The sequence below is a fragment of the Bacillus rossius genome, chromosome 5 (assembly GCF_032445375.1).
Source record: "Bacillus rossius redtenbacheri isolate Brsri chromosome 5, Brsri_v3, whole genome shotgun sequence".
Lineage (NCBI taxonomy): Eukaryota > Metazoa > Arthropoda > Insecta > Phasmatodea > Bacillidae > Bacillus > Bacillus rossius.
The window spans coordinates 78821476-78849126 of record NC_086333.1 but is presented as its reverse complement, the minus strand read 5'-3'; the positions used below and the strand labels follow the sequence as shown (position 1 = coordinate 78849126).

The 27651-nt window shown below is 44.4% G+C and overlaps 2 protein-coding genes across 5 annotated transcripts in view; one reads left to right on the top strand and one right to left on the bottom strand.

Annotated features, from left to right (window-relative positions):
- The window catches only part of LOC134532075 (serine/threonine-protein phosphatase 2A regulatory subunit B'' subunit beta-like), a 191862-nt gene that overhangs the window by 52698 nt on the left and 111513 nt on the right, over nt 1–27651 (top strand). For all 3 annotated transcript variants that reach the window (XM_063368270.1, XM_063368272.1, XM_063368273.1), the window contains exon 2: nt 24108–25177. In XM_063368270.1, the coding sequence (XP_063224340.1) occupies nt 24158–25177 (1020 nt within the window). In that variant the 5' untranslated portion in view covers nt 24108–24157. The remainder of the gene's footprint in view (nt 1–24107; nt 25178–27651) is intronic.
- LOC134532393 (kinesin-like protein KIF3A) lies at nt 6148–14724 on the bottom strand. 2 transcript variants are annotated; one of them, XM_063368831.1, is made up of 7 exons: nt 14649–14724; nt 12951–13345; nt 11757–12012; nt 10478–10948; nt 8861–9196; nt 6725–6972; nt 6148–6386 (listed from the first exon to the last, which is right to left on the bottom strand). In XM_063368831.1, the coding sequence occupies exons 2-7, from the start codon at nt 13340–13342 to the stop codon at nt 6221–6223; spliced, it is 1869 nt and encodes a 622-aa protein (XP_063224901.1). In that variant the 5' UTR covers nt 13343–13345; nt 14649–14724; the 3' UTR covers nt 6148–6220. The 2 variants fall into 2 exon arrangements, with proteins under 2 accessions (XP_063224901.1, XP_063224902.1); XM_063368832.1 differs by having other exon boundaries at nt 12951–13368; nt 14649–14721.

Genomic DNA, 27651 nt, shown 5'->3' with positions numbered 1-27651 from the left:
TTTTTTTCGAAACATTCTTTTCATGTTAAAAATAAATGACCGTCTGTAGTGTTAACAATATTAGAATATGTTTACATTTTTTTTCTGTTGAAAAGCCGCGAAGCTAGATATTTACCTTGAATGTAAAATGTCTTGGCAGGGCCGCACAGCCTTTGGGGTAACAAATTATTTTTTCCCAGTGATTCGCTCTTAATTCGATCGTTTTACTGCCATGTTTTGCAACGGGCCGCGGGTCCCCCGCTAGCTCGGCTCCTGATCGCGACTAAACCACGTGTAACACCGGTTGTGGCTCAGAAAGCCATCGTTAAAGGTTAATTTCGACCTACGCGGCTCCGACTTGGAGACTGCATTGTTCAGCGTAATTGGCCCAGCGCAAGGAAATTAGTGTAATTGGTGTGGTTAGGATAGAACCAAGGTGGACAGGTACGTGAGATAGAACGGCGCGGACTCTGTGTGTGTGTGTGTGTGTGTGTGTGTGTGGTGCGGCAGGCATCTGGGTCAGGCACAGAGCAGTCGAGACGACAGAAGCGGAGTGGCCGTGGACAGGCCAGGCTAGGCTTGACATCCCTATACACGCTCTAGCACGTCCGGCGCCAGGGCCGTATGTACGCGCAGGCTATCCAGGCTGTAGCCTATGGGCCCGCACCACACGACACGATGTGGATCTTCTTATATTCTTAAAATAGGCGTCGACATAGTGTCCAGTTGTTTTGTGTGGATTAATTGCCCCGAACTAAACTCTTCTGCATAAATAATTTTCTATTATTTTCATTGGTTTTGGTGTCACTTAATTCCTTAACCTCTAAATACTGTTTGGTTAAATTGTCTACTTTAATAATAAACAAATGTTTTCAAAATAGAAAATTGATAAAAAAAATATGAGTTTTGTAGGTCAATTAAATTAAACTACCCACCCAGACCCAGGCAAGAGGCACTGGAAGGGGATACTCAATACTTCCCCCTAGAGAGGGCCCGCACCACAGACTCAGCCTGGGGGCCCACAGGCAGTAAATCCGGCCCTGTCCGGCGCACCGTTGAAAATTCTCAGCTAAAATTCACGAAACACTCTGTTTAAACAGAATCCTGGCATTTTTGTTTGTAAAGTTTCTTTCTTTGCTCGGTTACAGTCAGAGACAGCGTTGTCCCGTTTTGCTAGCCTCTAGGCCAATGAGAACGATGTTGCTGCACTATTAAGGACTGGGGATTCTCTAGAATAGGTTAATAGATACATAGGGACCGGAAAAAATCAGGGGTTCAATGACATGCAGGATGAACTCCAATGCCACCCACTCATTGGCTGCTGTCTTGTGAGATATCCCAACGTAGCAGCCTGTGATTTGATAAAGCTTTGGTCGGGTTTTTCTCATTGGCCCTGAGTCATTCAGGTGAGTTGTAATCCAATAGCAGAGGCAGCATTGAGGTATAACTAATTGTATTTTAGCCTATCGCGAAATGAATTCGTGAATTTTTTCGGTCTCTATAGATACACAACGATTTAGCGGATTCGTTGGGTAGAGCAAAGTAGACGTGAAGCACATATGCATCTGCTTCGCGTGGATGTTGTTGACTGCACTGCTCTTGACACGCCCCTGAGCCAGGGACAAACAAGGAAATGAAGTGCTACCCAAACACCTGTAACTCGCCAAAGGAATTTTTTTCCTAACCTAACTAAAAACTAAGTGTGTTTGGGAGGGGTCCGGGTTAGGGAGGAGACTAAGTGCGTCTCAGGCCGAAGCATATACGCTCTACTCATGTTGGGTTTGAGCCATGCAGGAAGGTAGCATGCATCATGTGCTAGGAGGGGAATTGGCCAGCCATGGCAGCGATTGGCGCCATGACTAACGCCCCTCACTGACGATTCTAGACTGAAATTAGATAAGTTAGGCCCCTGTAAACCCTGCATAGACACAGGGAAAACCTTGGGCCCTTACATGCGGGATGCAAAATTCATGCGTTATGCAAGCAGGTTGGCTACGGGAAGCAGAGGGATGGTTCAGGAAGAACAGTTGGAGTAGAAAGAGCCTACCAGGCGGGGGTTTGGGCACTTGGACTTTATGTCCGCATTGGGTTTGGGGGGCGACTTTGTTTCGTTTCCCGCCAGACTGCCAGCCAGCCTATACTTAAATCAGGAAGGGGAATAAATTGTTTGGAGCCTATTACATACGGGAAGCCTTTTTTTCACAGACGAGAGAGCCAAACGCTCGATCGTGCATCTTCGGTTTTTTTTTTGTTCATTGCAAAAGGTTAGGTTAGCTACATTATAAATACTTTAAAACATTGTGGACGGTTGATTTGGTTAGGATAGCTACATAAAAGATACTGTGAAATCATGTAAACGGTTTCCTGGTCCTGGATAGCTACATATTAAAAAGTTATTTGCTAAGCAACCATAATATTATTTTAAAGTATTTTTAATGTAGTTATACCTACTTACCTAATATAACCAACCATCCACAATGTTTTAAAGTATTTATAATGTAGCTAACCTATCCTAATCGTCCGCAAAATTTAATGTCATACCGGTTTATACAATGAGATAGAACGGGAAAAAGAAAAAGCGAGCATGAACTTCGGGGAACTTCGGGTGTGGCTCTCTCGTCTGTGAAATGAAGGCTTCCCATTACTTAACACATCAACCCAACTAACGCTTCCGTGTGCGTCCAACACTTCGCACTGCCAGTCTGAGCATGACACTCACTGCTAGGTCAGCTTCAACCGTCAGTATTTACAGTCACCTAAAGGATGCAACCTTGTATTGCCCAATGAGAGTTGCAAGAAGGCTTGGTCATGTACTTCGTTGCTGCTCGAGAGGACGTGGGATATTTACGGGTATGCATATTGCGCGAAAAGATTCCGAGACCAGTTGAAAGTTAAAACACTGTAGCATCATCTGTGTTTCGTGATTGGGTAATATTTTTTTCGAATAATGTCATTCGTTTCATAACCAATCACAGCAATTCAGTGCGTAAGCAAACGCGTCCTAAGTATTTCGGTCAAATATGGCAATGAATATGGGCAGGCATTTTTCGTGAATAAATCTGAACGACTATTAGACTGAAAAAAGATGTACCCACGCCAGAGGTTTCTTCCTTGTGATTGGCGTCCATTTGCGAGAGGAGTCGTGGCCTTTTTTGACCGGGCCACTCAGGACGCGTTTGCTTCCGCACTGAATTTCTGTGATTGGTGCTGTGACATTGGACATGCGCCTGGAATAAACTCACCCAATCACGAAACACAGACGATGCTACAGTGTTTTAACTTATAACTAGTCTCAGAATCTTTTCGCGAAATATGCATGGCCCTATCAATGGCTAAGGACCGGAAAAATTCGCGGTTTCAATAGCCTTCAGGATAGAGTGCACAGTCCCCTGTACACTTGGGCAAATAACGCCAGTTCATTGGCTGCTGACTTGTGAGTCGTCTCAGCTGGTTTGTCTGATTCGATCCTTCTTTGGTTGAGGGCAGGGGCGCAAGAACTAAATTTCCAAAGGGGGGGGCAATATACCTTTTTATAAAGAATCATCGATCCCCCCTATTGAAGCGGGGGGCCCGGGGGTTCTCCCCCGGGAAAATTTGTATTTCAAGGTGGAAAATGGTGCTATTTAAGCAGTTTTATTATCTAAAAATTGATTACACAGCACTTCATTTGCCCCCGTTTGCCCCCACTTCAAGGTTTCAGAGGGGGGGGGGGCAAAATACCCTTCCCCCCCTGTTGTTGCGCCCCTGGTTGAGGGGTTATAATTGGTTGATATTCGTACATATGAACAGTAAGCCAATAGCTAGAGACCCGGAAATTTCGCGGATTCATTTAGTCGCAAGTTAGAATGCAAACCTTCACACTCTCGCACTGTGTACATGATTGGACCGCAGTTATCTGGACACGCCCCTCTACGACCGTGAGCCAACGATGTCCAGCTAGGAGAGAAGTAAGCGAATCAGGTAGTGGCAATTAACAAGGATAAAAATGTTCTCGCTAAGAAATCAACCAATAGGAAAGTAAACATGGGTCGAGCACACCTATAACTTTGAATTCTATCCTGAGGCCAGAAGAATCCACGAAATTTCCGGGTCTCTACCAATAGCAAAATAATCTAAAATATATATGTATTTGACTTCTAGCCTATCGCCGAATGAATCCGGGAATTTTTCCGTTCTCTAGCAATGACTTCTCTCGCAGACGGCGGCCAATCACAGGTAAGAAACCGCTGGTGCGGGTACACTTTTTCTTTGCAGTCTATTAAGCGTTCAGAATTTTTTCGCGAAAATGGCCTGCCCCTAGGAATAGTTTATTCAGCGTGACTGCTCCCTACAGGAGTGAAAATAAAATAAAACAAGAACCAAGAAGCCGTAGCTAGAGGAAATTTTGTAACTATTCCTCACAAACTACTGTTAATTCTTTTGAAATTATTATTGCGTGGCTAGAGACCGGAAAAATACTTAGGTTCAGTGACCTACATACAGGATTGAATCGGCGATCCTCGGTGATACCCGTTCTTTGGCTGCTGACTCGTATGACTTCTCAACTGGGTAACGTTTGATTCGATACTACGTTAGTTGAAGGCTTCTCATTGGTCCAAATACCACCAGATTAACTGTTACCAAATAGCAGAATCAGTTCGAAGATACAAGTGTTTTAATTTTAACGTATCGCGGAATGAATTCGTCAACTTTTTCCGGTCTCTATGTATGGCTACTCTTCCATGAAAGAGATTTAATTTAAAAAAAAAGTGTGTGTAGCTACTTAGGCACGCGCGTTAGAAGTTATAACTATTTGGCATAATAAAAAAAAACTAACTTTAATTTTGCACGCAAACAATAGAAATAAAATAATAAAAGGACTGGAGTGATATTATAAATAGGTTGGTAAATTGCAAATTCAACTGAATTTAATTAAAAAAATAAATTCAGTATTCAATATTAATATAAACACGTGTCTAAATCACTAATATTTACAGTAAATTAATATATTTTAATTATATGGTCCAGTTTTTCAAAATCAACGAGTAAAATATATGAGTTAAAAGCACATACATAAATTTTTATTTTGTATGTCACCCCTTTTTTTCATCGTGTTAATTTTTGTTGCGTGGTGCACGTGCATCGTGAAATTTCGCTGTCATAATTTTCACGCAACGCACCCAAACAAGTATTTCTTCAAACAAATCCCCCGCTGCAGCCACGCTGTGTGTAGCCTGAACTCGATAGTTTGTGTGGTCCGAGGATCCTTTCATCGTTTAGAAGTTTAACATCTCCTTCAATTCGCACTTGCTTAGCAAATTCTATCCAGTGAAACACTAGTGCAGCTTTGGGGGTTCTCAGTCAATTCTTTCCCTTTTTTATACTGTTTACGTTAGTGAAAAACACGAAACCTTCTTTGCTGTATTACTTTAGTAATACTACTCTTGCAGATGGAATACAGTCTTTGCTACAAGTTGCTAGTGTCATTGTAGGTGGTTCTCTGTATGACGAATTGACACGTACTTCCTTGAAAAGTCCTCATATTCACTTTAACTTGCGACAGTGTGCCAATAGTCGGCACCTGCCACTTTCGCTCCACACAGAAACACATTTTCAGTACTTTTACAAAAATTATTCTTTTGGAAACCAGCTGCCAAGAAATAATTTGGAATAGGTACTACAAGAAAAATATTGAAAATTTGTACATGACATGGCAGTGGTATTTTTGGCATACGTTGTTGGAAGTTTTCATTCTTACGAAATTGGCGCATAATTTGTTTTTTATTATTTTTTATGTTTCACTTTAATTAATCATGGAAAATATGAATCTAATATTCAACAATTGGACTTTATAGATATATATTTTTTATATTAAGCTTGTCAATGTGCGCGGGAACTATTCAGGGAACGGTTTGCAAATGACTTTACTGTTGGAGGTAAGGGGCTAACACAGAGCATAAATTCCCCTGGTAAGAATCCTAACCCAGTTATTCATGGGCGTAGATCCGGTAGGGAAAAAAAAGGGGGGGGGGGGAATTGTGGTCCCTCACTGAGGGGGGGGGGGGGGGCGCTTTCGCTTGCAAAAGCTTGACTGTGGGCTGGGTTTGATAATTGTAAACGTAAAGTGTCCTGTACGGGCAGTACACACATCCCTCCCAGGATGCAGTAGCTGCAGTGACAAGACAGTTGGAGTGCTCTGGTTGTTTAATGAGCCGGCGAGGAGTACATCTGCCCCGCGGATGAGTAGGAGGAGCGGAGTGCTTCACTGGTCCGGGAGGTGGGGCAGTCTGAGCGGCGGAGAGGGGTGCGGGGGAGCCCGCTGGTAGGACCTGTAGACGCCGCGTGACGCCGCGCTGGTCCGCCGCGGGCTGCACGCCGCGTCCAGGGTCGTGGCTCGTCGTCCCAGCAGCCGGCCGCTCGGCGCACCCCTGCGACCACGTGACCACATGACACCACGCGCTCGGACACGACATCCAGCGTGCAGTCGCCATCGTCAGGGAGCAGTCAGTAGGTAACTGCTCGCTGATGATGGCGACTGCAATGTCGACCGAAACGTAGGTGAATTATCCGCCAAGGACACGGCTACAACCCAGAAGCCAAGCTACTTCAGGAAATGGCCGTGAAAGCCAGCGAACATTATTAAATGTAACCTTACCCAATTTAACCTGGTAAGTCGAAGATGGGGTTTGGTAGTAGGAAGAGCGACTGTGTCACTTCACGCATGTGTTTCAACCCCTAGGAGATAGCCAGCCAAGTCGCTAGTCACCTGCTGCCCGGCCTGCCGCAGAGGTTCGCGTGGGGCAAGATCCACTCCTCTGTCGCCTGGTCCCAGCTCATGCTGTCGTAGATGAGGTCCAGGTAGCAGTCCGGGATGCAGGCCCCGATGATGAGGTCGCACCACCGCACCTGCTTCTCTGTCTGCTCCATCTCGTACCTCAGGCGGTTCTCCTCGCGGCACTTCTTCCGCCTCAGGCTGTCCAGCTTGGCCGCGAGTCTCTTCAGCAACACCTCCTCCTGCCGTCGGCACACGACACCCTTCCTTATCAGAGTCAGACCCACAGAGATGGTACCCTCCGCCCAGGCCTGGGCCGAAGTGTCTTCAGCAGTTTCTACCTCCTCCTGCCGTCGGCACACGACACCCTTCTCAGTCTGTCAGTGGCTCCCATCGAGGAACAATCCAACGCCATCTTTTTCTCTCACCAGGTTCGAACTGCAAACTCCATGATGTGCGTTTTTTCAAATTAAATTTTTATAAAATGGTATTTAATTTTTTCCCCAAATTATTATGATAATAATTACGGAATTTCAAGATGATGGATGTAATGTCATAATTCAATATGATGGAATGTTGTATTCAATTTTTTAATCACATTTTTATTAATTTAAAATTTTTCCCTATTTTTTCCGATAATAATTACAGATTTTCAAGATGGCGACCATAATCATGATTGCAATGGTGACGTCACAATTCAAAATGGTTACCATGGCATCCTAATGGTCTAGGTCAAATGTTCTAAGAGGTTTATTGAAGGCTTGTAGATGAGGAATTTCAGCCTCTTTGAGGACATGTGGCCTCTGACATTTTTTGGGGACTAAAACAGACATTTTCCCTCAAATCGAGAATTTTTCCCTCGAAACAGGTAATTGTGTTTTCTAATGTTTTGAGATTTTCAAGCGTAATGTTTTCCTGAAAACTGGAAATTTTGGCGAATTATAGCGATTTTTTTGCAAATTTTGAGTAATTGTGTGGCAATTTTGGACAGATTTTGAAGGTCAAGGTCAACGTTCAAGGTGACCATCATCTAATATGGCCACCGTGACATCATAACCCAAGATGGTTGACATCGACTCCAGCTCCTCACTCCGACTCCAGGGGCTCTGACATACATTTATATACTACTATGCTACATTGTTTGAAGTAATAACACCTTTAGTCTGATCCATTAAGATAGTCAGTGTCATACTTGAACAAGTTGTGACTTGTCAGTTGGCTTCCAGAGCGGACGAGTGAAGTTATGTTTACCGTGTCTGACGCCCATCGGGGAGAGATACCCGGACATTTCGCGAAATCGTCTGGCCTCAGGGTAGAATTCAAACTCATAGGTGTTTACTTTCCCATTATTTGATTTCTTATCAGAAATATATTTATCCTTGTTAATTGGCACTACCTGATTCGCTTACTTCTCTCCTATCTGGGCATTGTTGGCTCACGATCGTAGAGGGGCGTGTCCAAATAACTGCGATCCAATCATGTCCACAGAGTAAGAGTGTGTAGGTTTGTATTGTAACTTGCGTCTTAATGAATGCGTGAATTTTCCGAATCTCAAATAATTGATTTAGAACAATGCATTAACATTACGATCGGTTTGCGAAACGGAGACCATAAAAATGGATTAATGGCTTCCACCTTCATCATGACAAAATGCCATGCCACAATTCGCTTCTTATCTGTGATTTTTCTGCCTGTCTGTCCACATGCAGAAATTATTCCAATCATGCAATCAATTTGTCGATATGTGTGCATTGCTAGCCAAGGAGAGTATTTTGAAGTAGATAAGATTAAAATTTGATGTAAGCTTTGTTACTTTGTTCGTAATAAAATTATTCATCGTATTTTTTGATCTTACATCGTACTATAAAGCTAGAAATTTGTAAAAAAAAAAAAAACAACGTAAATTTGAGTACTTGCATAATATTTTACACCTCGTAAAAGATATTTAGCAAGTATCTTGTGGTAAAATTTGTGATGAAACAAAAAATACAACAGAGGTATGGATACAAATTAACTGGAAAAAAATAAAAAAATAAAATGAAATAACCAACTCGGCATGTGAAAATGGGATTTAGAAAAGAAAGTGGGTGGCGTAAAACATTTCTTCAAGTAGTGTGAAGCACAACTAACCTTGGCGATCTCTCGGTCCTTCGTGCGGGCTTCCTCCTCGAGGTAGCGGCGAGGGCTCTCCAGGCCGGCCACCTCTGCTTCCAGCAGTCGGAGCTGCTCCTCCGCCTCTGCCTTGTCGCGTCGCGCCGCCTCCACCGCTGCGGTCACCTCCTGCAGCTGGAGCTCCTGGCGCGCGCACCGGTCCACCAGGTTCTCGCCGTCCGCCGTCACCACGCCCTGCTGCAGCGCCCGCAGTCGCTCCCGCAGCAACCCGCGCTCCAGATCGCCCGCCTCCGCCTGCAGCCTCTGCTCGGCCACCGCCAGCTGCAGCCGTCGCAGCTCCTCCGGGTCCTCGCCCTGTGCCGCCACACAGTCCTGCGTGCGCTAGAGACCACCTCACAGTCCTGCGTGTGCCAGAGACCACCTCACAGTCCTGTGTGTGCCAGAGACCACCTCAGAGTCCTGCGTGTGCTAGAGACCACCTCACAGTCCTGCGTGTGCCAGAGACCACCTCACAGTCCTGCTTGTGCCAGAGACCACCTCAGAGTCCTGCGTGTGCTAGAGACCACCTCACAGTCCTGCGTGTGCCAGAGACCACCTCACAGTCCTGCTTGTGCCAGAGACCACCTCACAGTCCTGCGTGTGCTAGAGACCACCTCACAGTCCTGCGTGTGCTAGAGACCACCTCACAGTCCTGCATGTGCCAGAGACCACCTCACAGTACTGCGTGTGCTAGAGACCACCTCACAGTCATGCGTGTGCTAGAGACCACCTCACAGTCCTGCGTTCGCTAGAGACCACCTCACAGTCCTGCGTGTGCCAGAGACCACCTCACAGTCCTGCATGTGCCAGAGACCACCTCACAGTACTGCGTGTGCTAGAGACCACCTCACAGTCATGCATGTGCTAGAGACCACCTCACAGTCCTGCGTTCGCTAGAGACCACCTCACAGTCCTGCGTGTGCCAGAGACCACCTCACAGTCCTGCGTGTGCCAGAGACCACCTCACAGTCCTGCGTGTGCCAGAGACCACCTCACAGTCCTGCATGTGCCAGAGACCACCTCACAGTACTGCGTGTGCTAGAGACCACCTAACAGTCCTGCGTGTGCTAGAGACCAATTCACAGTCCTGCGTGTGCTAGAGACCACTTCACAGTCCTGTGTGTGCTAGAGACCACCTCACAGTCCTGCGTGTGCTAGAGACTACCTCACAGTCCTGCGTGTGCTAGAGACCACCTCACAGTCCTGCATGTGCTAGAGACCAACTCGAAGTCCAGCGTGTGCTCGAGAAGTCGTCAACCGCCCATCGGTTAACACGCTCTTTCTCTCTGTCTTGAACATCTGCAAGTGGCGCGTGTCAAAAGTTTACAATATTTGATCGAAGTTTATTAAGAAGTGTAGGATTAACGATAGACCAATCACACAGTAGAAGAAATATATTTTTTTTGGTAGCTTGTTGGTGGAGAATGTCATGAAAGGATAGGGTCAGTACAAATTGTGGATAATCTTTAGTTGTGGAAATATTTGTCTGTTTATTGGAGTAGGTTGCACTTTACTTATAAATGGCTTCTTTCTGGTGAAGGAAACTCGCTTGGTATTAGACTGGACAGCTGCTGTGAGCAGTACGGCGAGGGTCACCTTCGCCGATGGCTGGACGTCGAGCGACACGCCTCGCTGCAGCAGCTCGCTCCTCAGCGCCTCGACCTCGGCGAGGCAGCGCTCGATGGCCAGGTCTCGCGGGCTCTCGTTCACCCGCACGCAGTTGCGCACCCTCTTGGCACGGTCCACGTAGCCCAGGGTCCACAGGGTCTCCTCGCGGTCCGCCGCCAGCGGCGACACGTGCGCCACTACCGTGGTGACGGCGCTGCCGCCCAAGGAGTCCCGCAGCACCTGCGTCAGCTTGGACTCGCGGTACGGCACGTGCGCGCTGCCCTCCAGCAGGGCCGATATCACCTTGCCGAGCGTCGTCAGCGACCAGTTGATCTTGGACGACTCGTACAGCTGGCGGCCCACGGCGCCCGTGCGGCGCTGGCGCTCCGACCCTGCCAGGTCCACGAGGTTCAGCACTCCGTTCCTCGTCACGTTGTTCTCCCGCCGCTTCACCCTCACCTGCACATCCGCTCTTGTTTCACTTTTCTTAGGAGACCTTTGGAAAACTAATTTACACTTAGGTATAACACACTTACTTAATCATTGCTTAAAGTGCATGTAAGCAACAATCAGAAAAATATAAAATATCACCCACCTATCTGTGTCTATTAAAAACTTTTTTTTTAATAGTTGATGCTTATTTCAATGTGTTGTTTGTGACATCGGACCATTTAAAAAATATATATATTTATACCTCTCTGTTATATACAATTAGGCTTAAAAATGTCCTTTATCGTTTTTCAGTGGAGTAGTATCTTTATACCGACATTTCACCAGATAACTTGAGGATAGAACCTTGCCTCACGAGGAACCAGGGATATCATCTCGACATCATCATCATAAAGTACATCTTGAAACAGATTCTTTTCATGTCCATCCGTTGAAAACTGTAAATCACATGGGTGATAATGCATAACGGAATGCAAAGAAGATGGAGGGAAATATTTGAGATAGGGTTTTGTTAGGGTTGTGTGAGTTTTAGCGTGGATCCAGTTCCTTTTATCTCCTTCTGCTTGCTCGCTAGCCACAGACAAACAGATTGTTCCGACCTATGGCCGGCATTCTCACAGTCCCCTCCCACATATGCGCCGTATCAGGGTAGGGTGGGAGAAATTTCCAGTTCGTTTATACAATCCAGAGCAATAATAATTTAAACAAAACTGTTAGGGATCAATCCCTCTTTTTGATCGGGAAGGTATTAGAGCTTCTGCAATGACCATCGGCTAGGAACCACAGACAAACAGCTGGTAACTGCAGACCAGCTGACCTGCAAGATGGCGTGAGAACGGGAGCTCCGGTCGTTCATCAGCGTGGTCGCGACGACCCGCCGCTTGACCCCTGCCGCTGCCACCTGTCGGAGGTCATCCACGGACTTCACCACGTACGCCGTCCGGTCCTTGACACACACGCCGTGTGCAGAGTCCTCCATGACGCGCAGCGGCGCCCTCGAGTCGTCGCCGAGGAGGTCGTACACTTTCTCGTTGTAGATCTCCATGTAGGACGCGAACACTTTGAATGTGGTCCTGTAGGGAGAAGTCAGTGTTTCTTCCTGCACTGTGCATCATCGCCATAGACGTTATAGATCGGTAACAAGCAAAACATATATTTCTTCTAAAAGTATCATTGAACTGTATATGTGATACAAATTATATGCCTCTTAACCGATATAAAAATGTAGCTCTAAATTATGGATTTATTCCCTGCTGTCAGTTTATACAGGAGAGTAACTGAGCGCTCCTCAAAATATAATGAGTGGCATCTTCCTCAACCAATGCTAGAAGGATAAATTTGGGCACCTATCCAATACTTAATCGATAGTGCTGAGTATTTACTCGACTCTTGATATTTTCGTGTTATCCTCTTTGGCCCAATACCTAGATAAACAATATATATACACAAAATATGTACATTATATTATCCACACAATTCCTGATCGATGGCGCTGAACAACTGTCCACAAAAAATTGTTTTCTTGTCCAGTACCTTTCGAGGATTCTGAATAACCAGCAACATGAATATGCTCTGTAATTTCTATCCATACTCAATTTTATTGTACACTCATCCACTAGATAAAATGTTATCACTTATCCATCAGGGGACACACTACTTTATGTTATTCATCCAGGACCGTTTTGCTTATTCTTAAAATCCATCTACTATAGTGCTCTTAAAAAAATCGTATGGTTAAGGACAAAACTAGGCACTGCAAACAGTTACTGCTACACACAGAACTGATATAAAATAAAGTATGGTTTGGAATACTCTTTGTACGGATCATTCTGTGGAGGTCACTGAAGTATTTTTTTGTTACTTGGCTGAGATAATCCTCGCCCAATGGGGCATCGAACAAGTCATGCAGGCGTACATTATGCTTGCACAGGAGATATGTCCACGGTGTAGGTCTTGCCAGAACTGGTCTTTTCAATGCGTCCGGTGGTCAGACATCCACAGAGTGGCTCACCCGTTGTCCTCGGCCAGCGCCTGGTCGATGGTCCGGAACAGGTGCTCGAAGGCGTTGAGGTTGACGCCCCACAGGTCGCGGTCGCCCGGGATGCCGTCCATGGTGTAGGTCTTGCCGGAGCCGGTCTGGCCGTAGGCGAGCACCGTGCCGTTGGTGCCGCTCAGCACGCGGTCCACGATGGGGCGCGCCACCTCCTCGAAGACGTCGCGCTGGCTGCAGCCGGGCCCGAGCGCCAGGTCGAAAGTGAAGTTCTTGGGGCGAGGGCCGACGACGCGCACCTCCCCGGGGCGGCGGTGCTGGTCCACCAGCACGCAGGGGCTCCCCGTGGCGGCGGGCCTCACGCGCACCGCCACGCGAACCGCCTCCTCGCTGCCTTCAGCGGGGGTCTGCATCGCCTGCGGCCCCAGGACCCGTGTTCCTGCAGAGGCACTGGGCTGTCGAGGGACATCCTGATGCCACGTGACATCCTCAAGGGTGGATTGAGATGGGGCAGGCATTCTTCTCGAATAAACCTGAACCCCTCACCAGACTGCAGCAAGGTGTACCCGCACCAGCTGTCTCTTACTTGTGATTGGCGGCCGTCTGCGAGAGAGGTCTTTGCCTTATTTGACCGGGCCACTCGGAACGCGTTTGCTCCCGCACCCAACCACCGTTGTTGCTGTCGTAACAATCGACATGGAACTGAAATAAACTCTACCAACCACGAGACTCAAGTCGATACTAACTTTCAGCTAGTCGCGGAATATTTTTGCGAAATATGCATGGTCTGTACTCGGTACAGATTATTGAAAACACTCGAGGGACTTACATTACATCTTTATTTTTATTTGTTCGCCTTATAATGCGCGCCTGTTCAGAGCCTTGCGCTTAGAGGCCGTACTGCGCTTCGAAGCACCAGCGAGCGTCGCACTCTATCCAGCCTCATTTACACTAGGCGGGTGCCTTAATTGTCAGTACCGATATGCTCTGGGAGGCCTCGAACCAGTGGTGGACATCATCCAGCTCTCGAGTGTGAAGATTCTGTCGGGCTTCGAATTCAAAGAAGATGGCATCTCACGGAAGCGCTCCAACCAACAATTCACCATTTTGTCGGGAATTTCATCGGTGATACTAGGTTATTCAGGAACAGTTCATTAAGCAGCAGTATGAGTTGAGTTGAGGAGATAAGAAGGTACTGGCCACCATGCTCAATCGAATTCTTAGCTTAATATGCCTTGTAAGTGTTTTGAGCTGGACGGTTGGTATAATAGAATCATCACTTCAGAGTGCTACTGGACGTTAGATACAACACATGCTGATCCAAACCTCGAAATTGTTTCAACTCGCTTTCAGGCTGAATACCGTACAATCATTTCTACAAGAGGTGGGAATGAAACAATGTTAGCTTGAAATGATTTATACCATTGGAGGGGAACTGCCTCATTAATATTTAAAACTTTGTATGTATAAAAATTGCATAAGTGCTGAAGATCAACTTCGAAAATGCCTTTATAAAAATTAATAATATCTGTATATTCACTATTTTTCACATGTACGTATGGCTCTACAATAACATATGTAAGTATATAAGTTTGATGATTTTTTTTTCATACGATGCCTTAAAATACATTTTATCATGCATGTGTGTTTTCCGCATACCTTAAAACACAAACGTATGGGACAGTTATAGAGAGTAATAAACTAGTAATGATTACTTACAATACTGAAGAGTGACGACAAAAATATTTCTAAAAAAAATTCTATATCTACTATATCTATATTTTTGTTTATTATTTTCTTTATGTTTGTACTTTTGTTACCTGCTGTTACGACATGCTCGTTGACTTTATTTCTTGAGCACCTTCATAGAGAAATTGTTTTAAAATTATTTATGTTTATAATTTTCGACTGTTGGTTCTTATTTTTAATTATTTGCCGTTTTATTAATTAATTTGTATTTTTGTTATAGTCATCGCCTTCGAAAAGAATTGATGCAAATCGCTATGCCTTCAAGTTCTGCACTCATCTTCCTAAAACTTTAACAACATAAGTGAAAGTATTTTTTTTTTGCGGAACGTACTGTAGCATTGCCAGTTATGTGATAGGTTGAGTTTCTAATAGGCTACTGACGGCACACAAACCACAGCCCTTCAGTGTGGAAGCAGATAAGTCCTGAATTGCCTGGCAGTTGCCTTATTGCAGTCTAATGAACGTTCTATTTTTACGCGAATAGTACCGTTACTTTTACTATCACTGAAAATTAAGAATACTCGTTTTACTGAACGTAAGTGTACAGACCACAGTGATGTGAGAAGATTGGTAAACATTAAAAAACGTGAAGTAAGTGCAGCTACACTGTATTTTTTTTTTGTAAATGGAACAGAAATATGCATGTAAAATTACAGACATTTCCACATTTACACTAAAACTAATGTATCACTACAAAACGGTGTTCGCAGTAATACTGGGTTCGTATTCTTAGCCGGACATACATGCTTTGTGTTGTCTCAGTACCTCCAATAGTTAAAGTTAGGCTATTTGTAAACCGTTTCCTGAATAGCTTTAGTATTAACTGCGCAAATTGGTAAGCATAACAGAACAAAATACAGTCAAATTGTTGAATATTCGATTATATTGTCCACGGTTTAAAAATAGGTTATGCTCAAATAAAACATCAATTAAAACATAAGATGATTCGTTTAAATTTCGTAATGAATACATAGTATCATCTCGAAAAAAAAGTATTTCATATATGCGATGTGTTGTACAAAGTGACAATATCTTTATCCTAGTATTTCAAACTGTACCTTGGTGAGTGGTTTCCGAAGTATTCTTTAATTTTTAAAAGTAAAGGAAATATTTTTCTGTGCAGGGTTATTTCGCGGATTCTTCGGGCGTAGTTTAGACTTGAAGCGCATTGACAACTGCTTCACGCTGATTGGACTGCACTGCGCTTGACACGTGCACCCTGACGGACCTGTACTATTAGTAGAGACCGGAAAATTTCGCGAATTCATTTCGCGATAGGCTAAAATACAAATAGTTATACCTCAGTGCTGCCTCTGCTATTGGCTTACAACTCACCTGAATGACTCCGGGCCAATGAGAAACACCCGACCAAAGCTTTATCAAATCACAGGCTACTACGTTGGGATGTCTCACAAGACAGCAGCCAATGAGTGGGTGGCATTTGACCTAGTGTATGTAGAACTATGGATTTAGTCCTGCAGTTCATTGAACCCGCGAATTTTTCCGGTCCCTAACTATTTGTCTCCGGTACATTTGACAAGAGAGTTGGAGGGGAAGTATTGGACGGAAAATATTGCTTCCAATTTTCTCCATTGGACAGATAACCTCAAATCCGCATTAAATCATGTCACACTATCAACATTTATTTTCGGTCTGAGCCATTTCAAACTTTTCAGAATTTTCTTGATTTTGAAATTAAATAATCCATATCAGTGCTTTAAATTGTTATTATATTTGTGCATTTTTATATGTTATGTACACGAATAAATTTAACTCACAATAATATTCGTTATATAATGATATAAATTTTCAGAGTCTTTTCAAAGTTAAAGAAACGTTATTTAATTTTTTCGCATAAAAATGTTTTTTGCATTAGACATTCCATTAGCATTATTTTTAAGTTATTTAGCTTTTGTAACCTCTTTAATCGGCCGCGTGCCCTTCGCCATTTTAAAGAATCTTTGAGACGGAAATGGACGACACTTCCGTTTTCGCTAGGCACGATTCTGATTGGACGATCGCATCCAACATCCACCTTCAATTATGTTGTGTCCAATAAAGTTGGATTACAATAATATTTCCAAAATGATATCTTTGTAACCTTATGTAGCTAAATTACTGTTATTGACGTGACAACGTCTAATAAATCGATGAACACCGGCTGCACGCACGAAAAAGTGTCCCGTAACGCACATTGTCCCGTTACGCTCATTGTACGCTTGCGCCACATCTATCTCTCTTCCACTCGATTGAAACAACCATCGATTTGACTTTTTCGAGGCACATTAAACTTGAAACACTCCCATTCGTTTCCTACTTTTCCTATCATCGGCCTATCCTCAATCGAATTCTTAGCTTAATATGCCTTGTAAGTGTTTTGAGCTGGACGGTTGGTATAATAGAATCATCACTTCAGAGTGCTACTGGACGTTAGATACAACACATGCTGATCCAAACCTCGAAATTGTTTCAACTCGCTTTCAGGCTGAATACCGTACAATCATTTCTACAAGAGGTGGGAATGAAACAATGTTAGCTTGAAATGATTTATACCATTGGAGGGGAACTGCCTCATTAATATTTAAAACTTTGTATGTATAAAAATTGCATAAGTGCTGAAGATCAACTTCGAAAATGCCTTTATAAAAATTAATAATATCTGTATATTCACTATTTTTCACATGTACGTATGGCTCTACAATAACATATGTAAGTATATAAGTTTGATGATTTTTTTTTCATACGATGCCTTAAAATACATTTTATCATGCATGTGTGTTTTCCGCATACCTTAAAACACAAACGTATGGGACAGTTATAGAGAGTAATAAACTAGTAATGATTACTTACAATACTGAAGAGTGACGACAAAAATATTTCTAAAAAAAATTCTATATCTACTATATCTATATTTTTGTTTATTATTTTCTTTATGTTTGTACTTTTGTTACCTGCTGTTACGACATGCTCGTTGACTTTATTTCTTGAGCACCTTCATAGAGAAATTGTTTTAAAATTATTTATGTTTATAATTTTCGACTGTTGGTTCTTATTTTTAATTATTTGCCGTTTTATTAATTAATTTGTATTTTTGTTATAGTCATCGCCTTCGAAAAGAATTGATGCAAATCGCTATGCCTTCAAGTTCTGCACTCATCTTCCTAAAACTTTAACAACATAAGTGAAAGTATTTTTTTTTTGCGGAACGTACTGTAGCATTGCCAGTTATGTGATAGGTTGAGTTTCTAATAGGCTACTGACGGCACACAAACCACAGCCCTTCAGTGTGGAAGCAGATAAGTCCTGAATTGCCTGGCAGTTGCCTTATTGCAGTCTAATGAACGTTCTATTTTTACGCGAATAGTACCGTTACTTTTACTATCACTGAAAATTAAGAATACTCGTTTTACTGAACGTAAGTGTACAGACCACAGTGATGTGAGAAGATTGGTAAACATTAAAAAACGTGAAGTAAGTGCAGCTACACTGTATTTTTTTTTTGTAAATGGAACAGAAATATGCATGTAAAATTACAGACATTTCCACATTTACACTAAAACTAATGTATCACTACAAAACGGTGTTCGCAGTAATACTGGGTTCGTATTCTTAGCCGGACATACATGCTTTGTGTTGTCTCAGTACCTCCAATAGTTAAAGTTAGGCTATTTGTAAACCGTTTCCTGAATAGCTTTAGTATTAACTGCGCAAATTGGTAAGCATAACAGAACAAAATACAGTCAAATTGTTGAATATTCGATTATATTGTCCACGGTTTAAAAATAGGTTATGCTCAAATAAAACATCAATTAAAACATAAGATGATTCGTTTAAATTTCGTAATGAATACATAGTATCATCTCGAAAAAAAAGTATTTCATATATGCGATGTGTTGTACAAAGTGACAATATCTTTATCCTAGTATTTCAAACTGTACCTTGGTGAGTGGTTTCCGAAGTATTCTTTAATTTTTAAAAGTAAAGGAAATATTTTTCTGTGCAGGGTTATTTCGCGGATTCTTCGGGCGTAGTTTAGACTTGAAGCGCATTGACAACTGCTTCACGCTGATTGGACTGCACTGCGCTTGACACGTGCACCCTGACGGACCTGTACTATTAGTAGAGACCGGAAAATTTCGCGAATTCATTTCGCGATAGGCTAAAATACAAATAGTTATACCTCAGTGCTGCCTCTGCTATTGGCTTACAACTCACCTGAATGACTCCGGGCCAATGAGAAACACCCGACCAAAGCTTTATCAAATCACAGGCTACTACGTTGGGATGTCTCACAAGACAGCAGCCAATGAGTGGGTGGCATTTGACCTAGTGTATGTAGAACTATGGATTTAGTCCTGCAGTTCATTGAACCCGCGAATTTTTCCGGTCCCTAACTATTTGTCTCCGGTACATTTGACAAGAGAGTTGGAGGGGAAGTATTGGACGGAAAATATTGCTTCCAATTTTCTCCATTGGACAGATAACCTCAAATCCGCATTAAATCATGTCACACTATCAACATTTATTTTCGGTCTGAGCCATTTCAAACTTTTCAGAATTTTCTTGATTTTGAAATTAAATAATCCATATCAGTGCTTTAAATTGTTATTATATTTGTGCATTTTTATATGTTATGTACACGAATAAATTTAACTCACAATAATATTCGTTATATAATGATATAAATTTTCAGAGTCTTTTCAAAGTTAAAGAAACGTTATTTAATTTTTTCGCATAAAAATGTTTTTTGCATTAGACATTCCATTAGCATTATTTTTAAGTTATTTAGCTTTTGTAACCTCTTTAATCGGCCGCGTGCCCTTCGCCATTTTAAAGAATCTTTGAGACGGAAATGGACGACACTTCCGTTTTCGCTAGGCACGATTCTGATTGGACGATCGCATCCAACATCCACCTTCAATTATGTTGTGTCCAATAAAGTTGGATTACAATAATATTTCCAAAATGATATCTTTGTAACCTTATGTAGCTAAATTACTGTTATTGACGTGACAACGTCTAATAAATCGATGAACACCGGCTGCACGCACGAAAAAGTGTCCCGTAACGCACATTGTCCCGTTACGCTCATTGTACGCTTGCGCCACATCTATCTCTCTTCCACTCGATTGAAACAACCATCGATTTGACTTTTTCGAGGCACATTAAACTTGAAACACTCCCATTCGTTTCCTACTTTTCCTATCATCGGCCTATCCTTAACAGAATAACACAGATTGGAAAAAAAGTTAAATAGCAAACATGTATAAAAGTTATTGTTAAAATAACCTCTTCGTTAAAGTAATAAACATATTTGAATTAATGAGTGCAAATAAAAGTAAATTTATCAATTAAATTGTAGATTTCATTTCACTCCTTCTTTGTATCCATACAAAATAGTGATAATCCAATAAAAATGACTCAATTTTATTCATAAAAGTATGCAATCATTTCATCGATGTTTTGTTATGACGTTGTCACGTTAAACTATCGTCCGTAAACCGACTTTACAGACAACCAATTGTTTTTCTTTTTAAATTCCGGAAGGGATGATCCGGACCCTTGGCCGCGTCTCTGTGTGGAGTATGTCCTAGACGTCACTGAACCCAGAGGTATCCGAGGAACAGTCGTGGGTCGTGAACTGGGACCCTCGGGACGGCCCCATCCACGGCGCGAGGGGTGCAGGTTGCCCGATATCGAGGCCGCCCTCCTCGCCGCATATCGATTGCATCTCCCCCGCGCGGGGGATGTCACGAACATCGCCCGGAAATATTCGCGATAGCGTAGAGACCGGAAAAATTCGCGAATTCATTTTCGCGATAGGCTAAAATCCAAATAGTTATACCTCAGTGCTGCCTCTGCTGTTGGCTCACAACTCACCTGGATGACGCTGGGCCAATGAGAAACACCCGACCGAAGCTTTATCGAATCACAGGCTGCTACGTTGGGACGTCTCACAAGACAGCAGCCAATGAGTGGGTGGTATTTGACCGAGTGTACGTAGAACTATGGGAGTTAATCCTGGAGGTCTTTGAACCCGCGAATATTTTCCGGTCCCAATAGATGAGTTGAGCCCAGGTAGAACCTGCATGAACACAGGGATGACGGGCAGATTCGCGCCCTGCAATACTCCCTGCCTCCCGCTCCGCCCCCAGGACTCCATCTTGTCCGCCCGCCGCCGCCAACCACAACACAGGGTTATTCTCGTGAGCGCCACGCCTACAGTCGCGCTGCGTTCCTTCGTTGTCGTCGACCTCGTTAGCCAGCCGAGCCACAATGTTAGCTGCCCAGTTCGGCGACGACGAAACTGTTTGGTTTGGCACTGGTTTTCGCTGTATATGTGAAAACACTGTTGTTAGATACCTGAAAAATTCGCGGGTTCATTTCGTGTTGTGCTACTATTCAAATAATTATACCTTAGTGCTGCTTCTGCAATTGGTTCACTGTTAATCTGGAGTAATGAGGGCCAATTAGAGACCCTCGCTCAAAGAAGTGTCGAATCACAGGCCACCCAGTCGAGACGACTCACAAGTCAGCAGCCAATGAACAGTTGGCATTTACCCGAGTGTGCAGAGGATATTGGAGTCCATCCTGGAGGTCATTGAACCCGCGAATTTTTCCGGTCTCTAACTATTGTGGCCTGATTCGCATCTGGTTCGCGGACGCAAACGCGTCAAATAAACATTGGCAGCGGCAGGTAATTCCCCCTCCCTTTTCTAACTGGCGGCCGTCAATAAGAGAAGCCTTTTGCCTTGTTTGAAGGGAAGCATTCAGGACGCGTTCATTTCTGCACCAAATGGATGCAACCGACGTTAACGCACTTGAAAGAAACTTTCATCAAACACGAAACACAGACGAGACTACATACAGTGTTTTAACACACAGCTGGTCTCGAACTATTTTCGCGAAAAAATGTACGCCTCTACCGCTGGAGACCGGAGAAATTCACGTTTACTCTGACCTCCAGGGTAGACTCCACAGTCCTGTGTACACTCGGGCAAATGTCTCCTGTTCATTGGCTGCCGACTAGTGAGACGTTTCGACTGTGCAGCCTGTGATCCGGCACCTATTTTTAGTTTAAGGTTTCTCATTGGTTCATAGTATTCCCTATAAACTGTTTGCCAATAGTGAAAGCATCTTAAGACTAAAGGTAGACATAATTGAATTTTATTCTATCGCGAAATGAATCCGCAAATTTTTAAGGTTCCTACCTACCTTTGACGTTGACCAACTCGAGTGCAAGAGGAATTCGAATTCAAACCTTCAGGCCTTTGCACCCGTGAATGTTTTTTTAATTCTAAATTTAGGAAGAAATGCCTGCACTAAGAACTGGAATTTTTCTCCCTCCCTGTGACACGGCCTGTCTTGTGTCTGGACGTGGAGGTCGAGCGATGTTGCCAACTGTCCGTCGGGAACAGGTGCACTGGCGCTGGCGACGTTGCCAAGTCTCCTCGCCCACAGCGTGTTTCAGGACCTCCGCCATGTTGGCGACACGGCACGTGCACTTGCGCACGTGCTGTGCGCTACGCATCCAGCTTGTATCGACACCCAACCTTGGAAAATGAAAATCTTTCCCATACAAAGACCACGATTACTTCACTCAAGGACAGACTTAACTTGCCTTGTGTGTGTAATCAAGCCATTTTAGAGAGTTCATTGGTCGGTAACAAGGTCATATCCTTTGGTGGGTTACACTTGATGATGTAAACATTTCTTCTCCTTGTTTTATAGAGACCGGAAAAATTATTTTATTTATTTCGCGATACGCAACGTTTTAAATACTTATATCTTTTAACTGCTTCTACTATTGGCTAACAGTTAATCTGGAGGTATTTCAGCTAATAAGAAGCCTTCAATTAATGAAGTACGGAATCAAAAGTTACTCAGTTGAGAAGTCTTACAAATCAGCAGCCAATGAACACGTGAAATTTGCCCGAGTATCCAGAGAATTATTGAGTCTATTCTGTATGTCATTGAACTTTCGAATTTTTTCCAGGATCTATTTGTTTATAACTGGCTCAGGATCGTCAAGAGCTCTGCAGTCCAGTAGATGTATATGTGCTTCAAGTTTACTTTCCTACCTGATGACTCCACGTAACAATCGTGGCTGTATCTGTTGTAGGTCTGTCATTGATTGGCTCAAAGATCTCACAGTTAGAGTCATACAAATTGTGACCCAAATTGAAGTAATAGCACGAACGTGCAAATGTTATGGCTGAATGTTTTGCTCTGCCGCAAAATTATTCCGGAAAATTTCCCTTTCGCTATCTGCACGTAAATAACACGTGTACTTCGGGGAAATGGCAAAAAAAAAAATTCAAAATTCAAAAATTGTGCTCGTTATGGACTTAACTCAATCGTGTTTTTAAATTTGTATGCAAAATTTTGCCATTTTCCAATCTCTATTGAAAAAAATCATTTTTGCTCGTAACCAGGTTTGTGTGTTTTTTTTCCTGTGATTAATTTTTTACTTTGTCCTTTAATATATTTTTAACTCTTATTTTGGAAATGGAAACATTTCTAATTCAACTGTTGGAATTTTTAGATACGAACATTATTGAAAAAAGTTGATTTATCGTTAAACCTTTGCGCCAATATATGTTGCCAAACAATGCATCATATTCCTATGCGTATTGTGAAAAATCCAATATCGATGTGATATGGACCTAAAGTGCAATCGACATTAATCACTCCTCTTCCGTCCTTTTTCCTGCAATATTAAAACTGGTTGACACAGAGTCCTGATAATACACACAGTGATACAAAAATCAACTACTTACTCTGTGGTGTTAAATGATGGAAATAAATATTGTTCCACAAATAGGGACTGGAAATATTTTGCGATATGCTAATTTCGCTGTTTGCACACAGTTCATAGGGAATACTCATGACCCGTGAGAATTCGGCAACTAAAGAAGTATCGAATCATAAGTTACCCGTTTCACCAGTCGGCAGCCAATGAAACTGGAGATATTTGCCCGAGTATACAGAGGACTGTGGAGTCTATCGTAGACGTCATTGAAAATCACGAAATTTCCGTGCCCCTAGTCTACAGTAATAATAAAGATTTCTTCTACTTCTGATTATACATGGGGACACCTGTATTTCGCGAATACATTTAGTGTCAAGGTATGTCTCAAAAACACTGTAGCTTTTTCTTAGAGTAATGGCGAATCGTGTGCGTGCAGCAGTACGGTATCCACATTCCCATTGGCCCCGTCAAGTGCGGGAAAAAACACCTCTCGCCGACCACAGCCAACAACTACAAGAAAAAAAAAACTACGGTGTTTTGCGATGTACCTAGACACGAAATGTATTCGCGAAATACAGGTGTCCCTACTTGTACAGTTGGTATAGCTAGGAAGGTGGCGGTGTGTGTGTGAGCGGGGCAGGCCGGAGGGGTGTGAGGGGTGTTATTTCTGTCCGCAGGCGGCTTGCGGCGGGACAGACGCGGGCCCCCGGAGACCGGCCATGGCGCCATGAGCGCCGCCCCGCCGCAGCAGCGTCTGGCGGCCTCCGTGACGCGCTACCTGCCCGCCGTGGTGGACCCGCGGCCCGCGCGCGCCGTGCACTGCCCCGACCTCAACGCCTGCCTCGTCAACGAGGGCCGCGCCCAGCGCGTCGACTGCCGCGCCGTGCACTTCGGCTACGCCATCCCGGTGACCGTGGTGCCGCTGCGCGACCGCCCGCACCTGGCGGAGCTGGTGCTGGACCCCGAGCCGCCGCTGTCGCCCGCCGCCGCGCGCTACCTGCTGCGCCACCACCCGCAGCTCAAGCCCATGGCGGCGGCCGCCGGGGGCCGGCGCGCGCGGCCCGAGGACGACATCGCCGCCATCGCGCAGCAGATCTCGGACCACGCCGAGGCCATCTACCAGACGTGGAAGGCGCGCGGCCTCGCGCCCGCCGAGATCCTCAAGTGCCACGGCGGCGCCGCAGCCGCGGAGCGCTTCGCCCCGGCGCTCAAGCCCCGCGCGCCCCTCGACCTGACCTTGGACGCCGACAACCTGGAGCGCCTCGTCAGCACCTTCGTGTCGGAGGACAAGGCGCGCCTGGCGGCCCGGCGCCGCTCGCCGCCGCCCTCCATCCAGCTCGCGCGCCAGCCGTCGCGCATCCCGCAGCCCACGGCCACGTGGCCGCTCAAGAACCGGCTGGCGGGCGGCAAGGCGGCGCGCAACAGCGCCGAGTGCCTGGACGAGGTGGCGCGCGAGGAGCGACGCCTCATCGACGCGCTCAAGACCGGGGTCATCATCGCGGACGAGCGCGGCAGGAAGACCCCCGCCAGGACGCGCAGGAAGGAGCCGGAGGCGGGCCGCACCGTGCCGCGCCCGGAGCTGACCAGCCTGCAGCGCCAGCACCTGCAGGGGGCGGGGGCCAACCCCGTGCGGCCGTTCCTGACGCGCGGCTCCGTGGCGGAGCGCGTGCTCATCTTCGAGAAGTGCCCCACGGAGCTGCTGGACAAGCGGCGCAGCCTGGGCGCCTCCGCCGCGGCCAAGCCCCAGGTAGGCCTCGCCCGCTCTGTCCCGTGTCCCGCCTCCTCCCAGCATCTGTTTAATCTGGACTATTTACAACCAATCGGTAGAGACCTGCAAAATTCGCGGATTCATTCGGTGATAGGCTAGAATTCAAACACATATACCTCTTGGATAATTTTGCTATTGGCTTACTGTTCATCTGGACGAATCTCAACCAGTTATAAACCCTCAACCAAAGAAGGATCGAATCACAGACAAACCAGCTGTGACGACTTACAAGTCGGCAGCCAATGAACTTGCGTTATTTGCCCGAGTGTACAGGGTTATGTGCAGTCTATACTGAAGGCCATCGAAACCGCGAATTTTGCAGGTCTCTACAATCATGCATCAAATTGAAGGTAAACTAACTTAATTTTAGTTCAGTTTAGTTCAGTTTAGTTGTACGGCACTTATCCAACAGTCTAAAAGTCCAATTCACCCCCCCCCCCCCCCCCCCCCCAACCTTTGGTTAATACGTCTGGAGTAATGGATGCAATAACCTATTCAACTCTGTGTCTCAACTCTGGCAAATCATTAGGTAGCGGTTGAACGTAGACACGATCTTTTATAAAAGAAAAAAATGAATAAAGAAAAAGAATCGCATGGCGTTATGCCAGGTGAACGCGGAGGCCAGCGAAAAAGAGCTCTGTCATCTCTGCCATTTCGTCAAATACAACGGTCAGTGACTTGGACGTTCAACCACTCTCGTACAAAGAGATTCCAATGGGGAGGGGATCCATCCTGTTGCCAAATAAAGTTTTTTTAAATTCACCCTCTACTATTTTGGGAAAGAGCCAATTATTTTGCGCTGCAAGCGACAAAACAACAAAGAAGTCCTCGCGCATGCGCTTATCAGAAACTGTTTGCGTTAACTTTAATTGTGACTTTTAACCAACACTTCACAATTATTACAGTTGGTACAATTAAATTTTATAACTGGGGCATTCTTTTATGGGCATACGGTATACCGCCAGAAAATCTGTTTGATAAGCTTCAATAGGTATACTTTGTCCATAATTGCAATTAGTATTTTTATTAATTGTACAGCCACGATTATTTTGCGAATTTGTTTCACTCCAGGTTAAACTCAACTTTCCTATGAATATTCTGTACTTTTTCATTGGTCGATAACAAGGCAGCATTCTTTGGGTGGGTCACGTTTACACAACTGGCTATTTTCCAAGAGCACTGTAGTCCAATCATCAATGCAAAGCAGATGAATATGTATTTCAAGAGTGCTTTGTTGACCAATAATGAATCCGTGAAGTAATCCTAGCTCTGCTTACTGGTTCTTATCTGCTGAACTAGTAGTTCGTTGTGCAATTACTTAACCAATTAGGAAACACATAGTTTCGCAGTATAGGAAGAACGTGATTCGCCCTGAAATAAGTACGTCATGTAATGAACAATCCTTTCAATCATTTGAGGTAGAAGAGTATACGGTGAATAGCTGACTGTCTTGACTTCCTATTCAATGGCGCCCCCCCCCCCCCTACCTGCTCAGGAAGTAGCGCAGCGCGTATCGAGACGTCACCTGAGCGTATCGATACATCGCCTGCGCGTATCGATACGTCGCCTGCGGACTATCACGAGAACTCGTAGAGACTGCAGTTTCCTCCACGCCCTACCGAAACACAGCGCATTACACTAACACGATCCAACATGTGGTGTGGATTATGTTATATAACCCGTGATACTAGGGAGCCGTGGTTCGGATCAGTGATGTCTAGGGCAAGCAACCTCGAAATAGTTCATTGTGCTTGTTGTTCAAACAATTTTTTTTCTTCATAAAACATCATTTTGTTTCGCCCATAGCTAGAGACCGGAAAAATTCGCGAATTCATTTCGCGATATGCTAAAATACAAATAGTTATACCTCAGTGCTGCCTCTGCTATTGGCTTACAACTCACCTGAATGACTCTGGGCCAATGAGAAACACCTGACCAAAGCTTTATCAAATCACAGGCTGCTACGTTTGGGACGTCTCACAAGACAGCAGCCAATGAGTGGGTGGCGTTTGACCGAGTGTACGTAGAACTATGGAGTTCATCCTGCAGGTCATTAAACCCGCGAATTTTTCCGGTCCCTACCCATAGCATTATATATATATATATATATATATATATAATGTTCTTGTTTCAAACATTTAAATCTATTGCTGATTTATTTACATATATTTTAATTAAATTTATAGAACAAAATTTTGTGTCGTCGACTAATATGGTAACATTTCCTAACCTTAATCATTGTTTACGTTAAATAAGTTGATAAGAAGTTACATGCTTTGACTGTGTAGGTGAAATTTGTGCTTGGTGTTCTGCCATATCCACCTCAGTCGGTTAGGTTAACCTTGTGGGGGGGGGGGGGGGGGACACAACAGGGAAGCTCCAGGACCTTAGGCTCAATGGCACTGCCTTGTATGTGTAGAGGTGTACAAGTAGAGAGAATACGCCGACTGGCT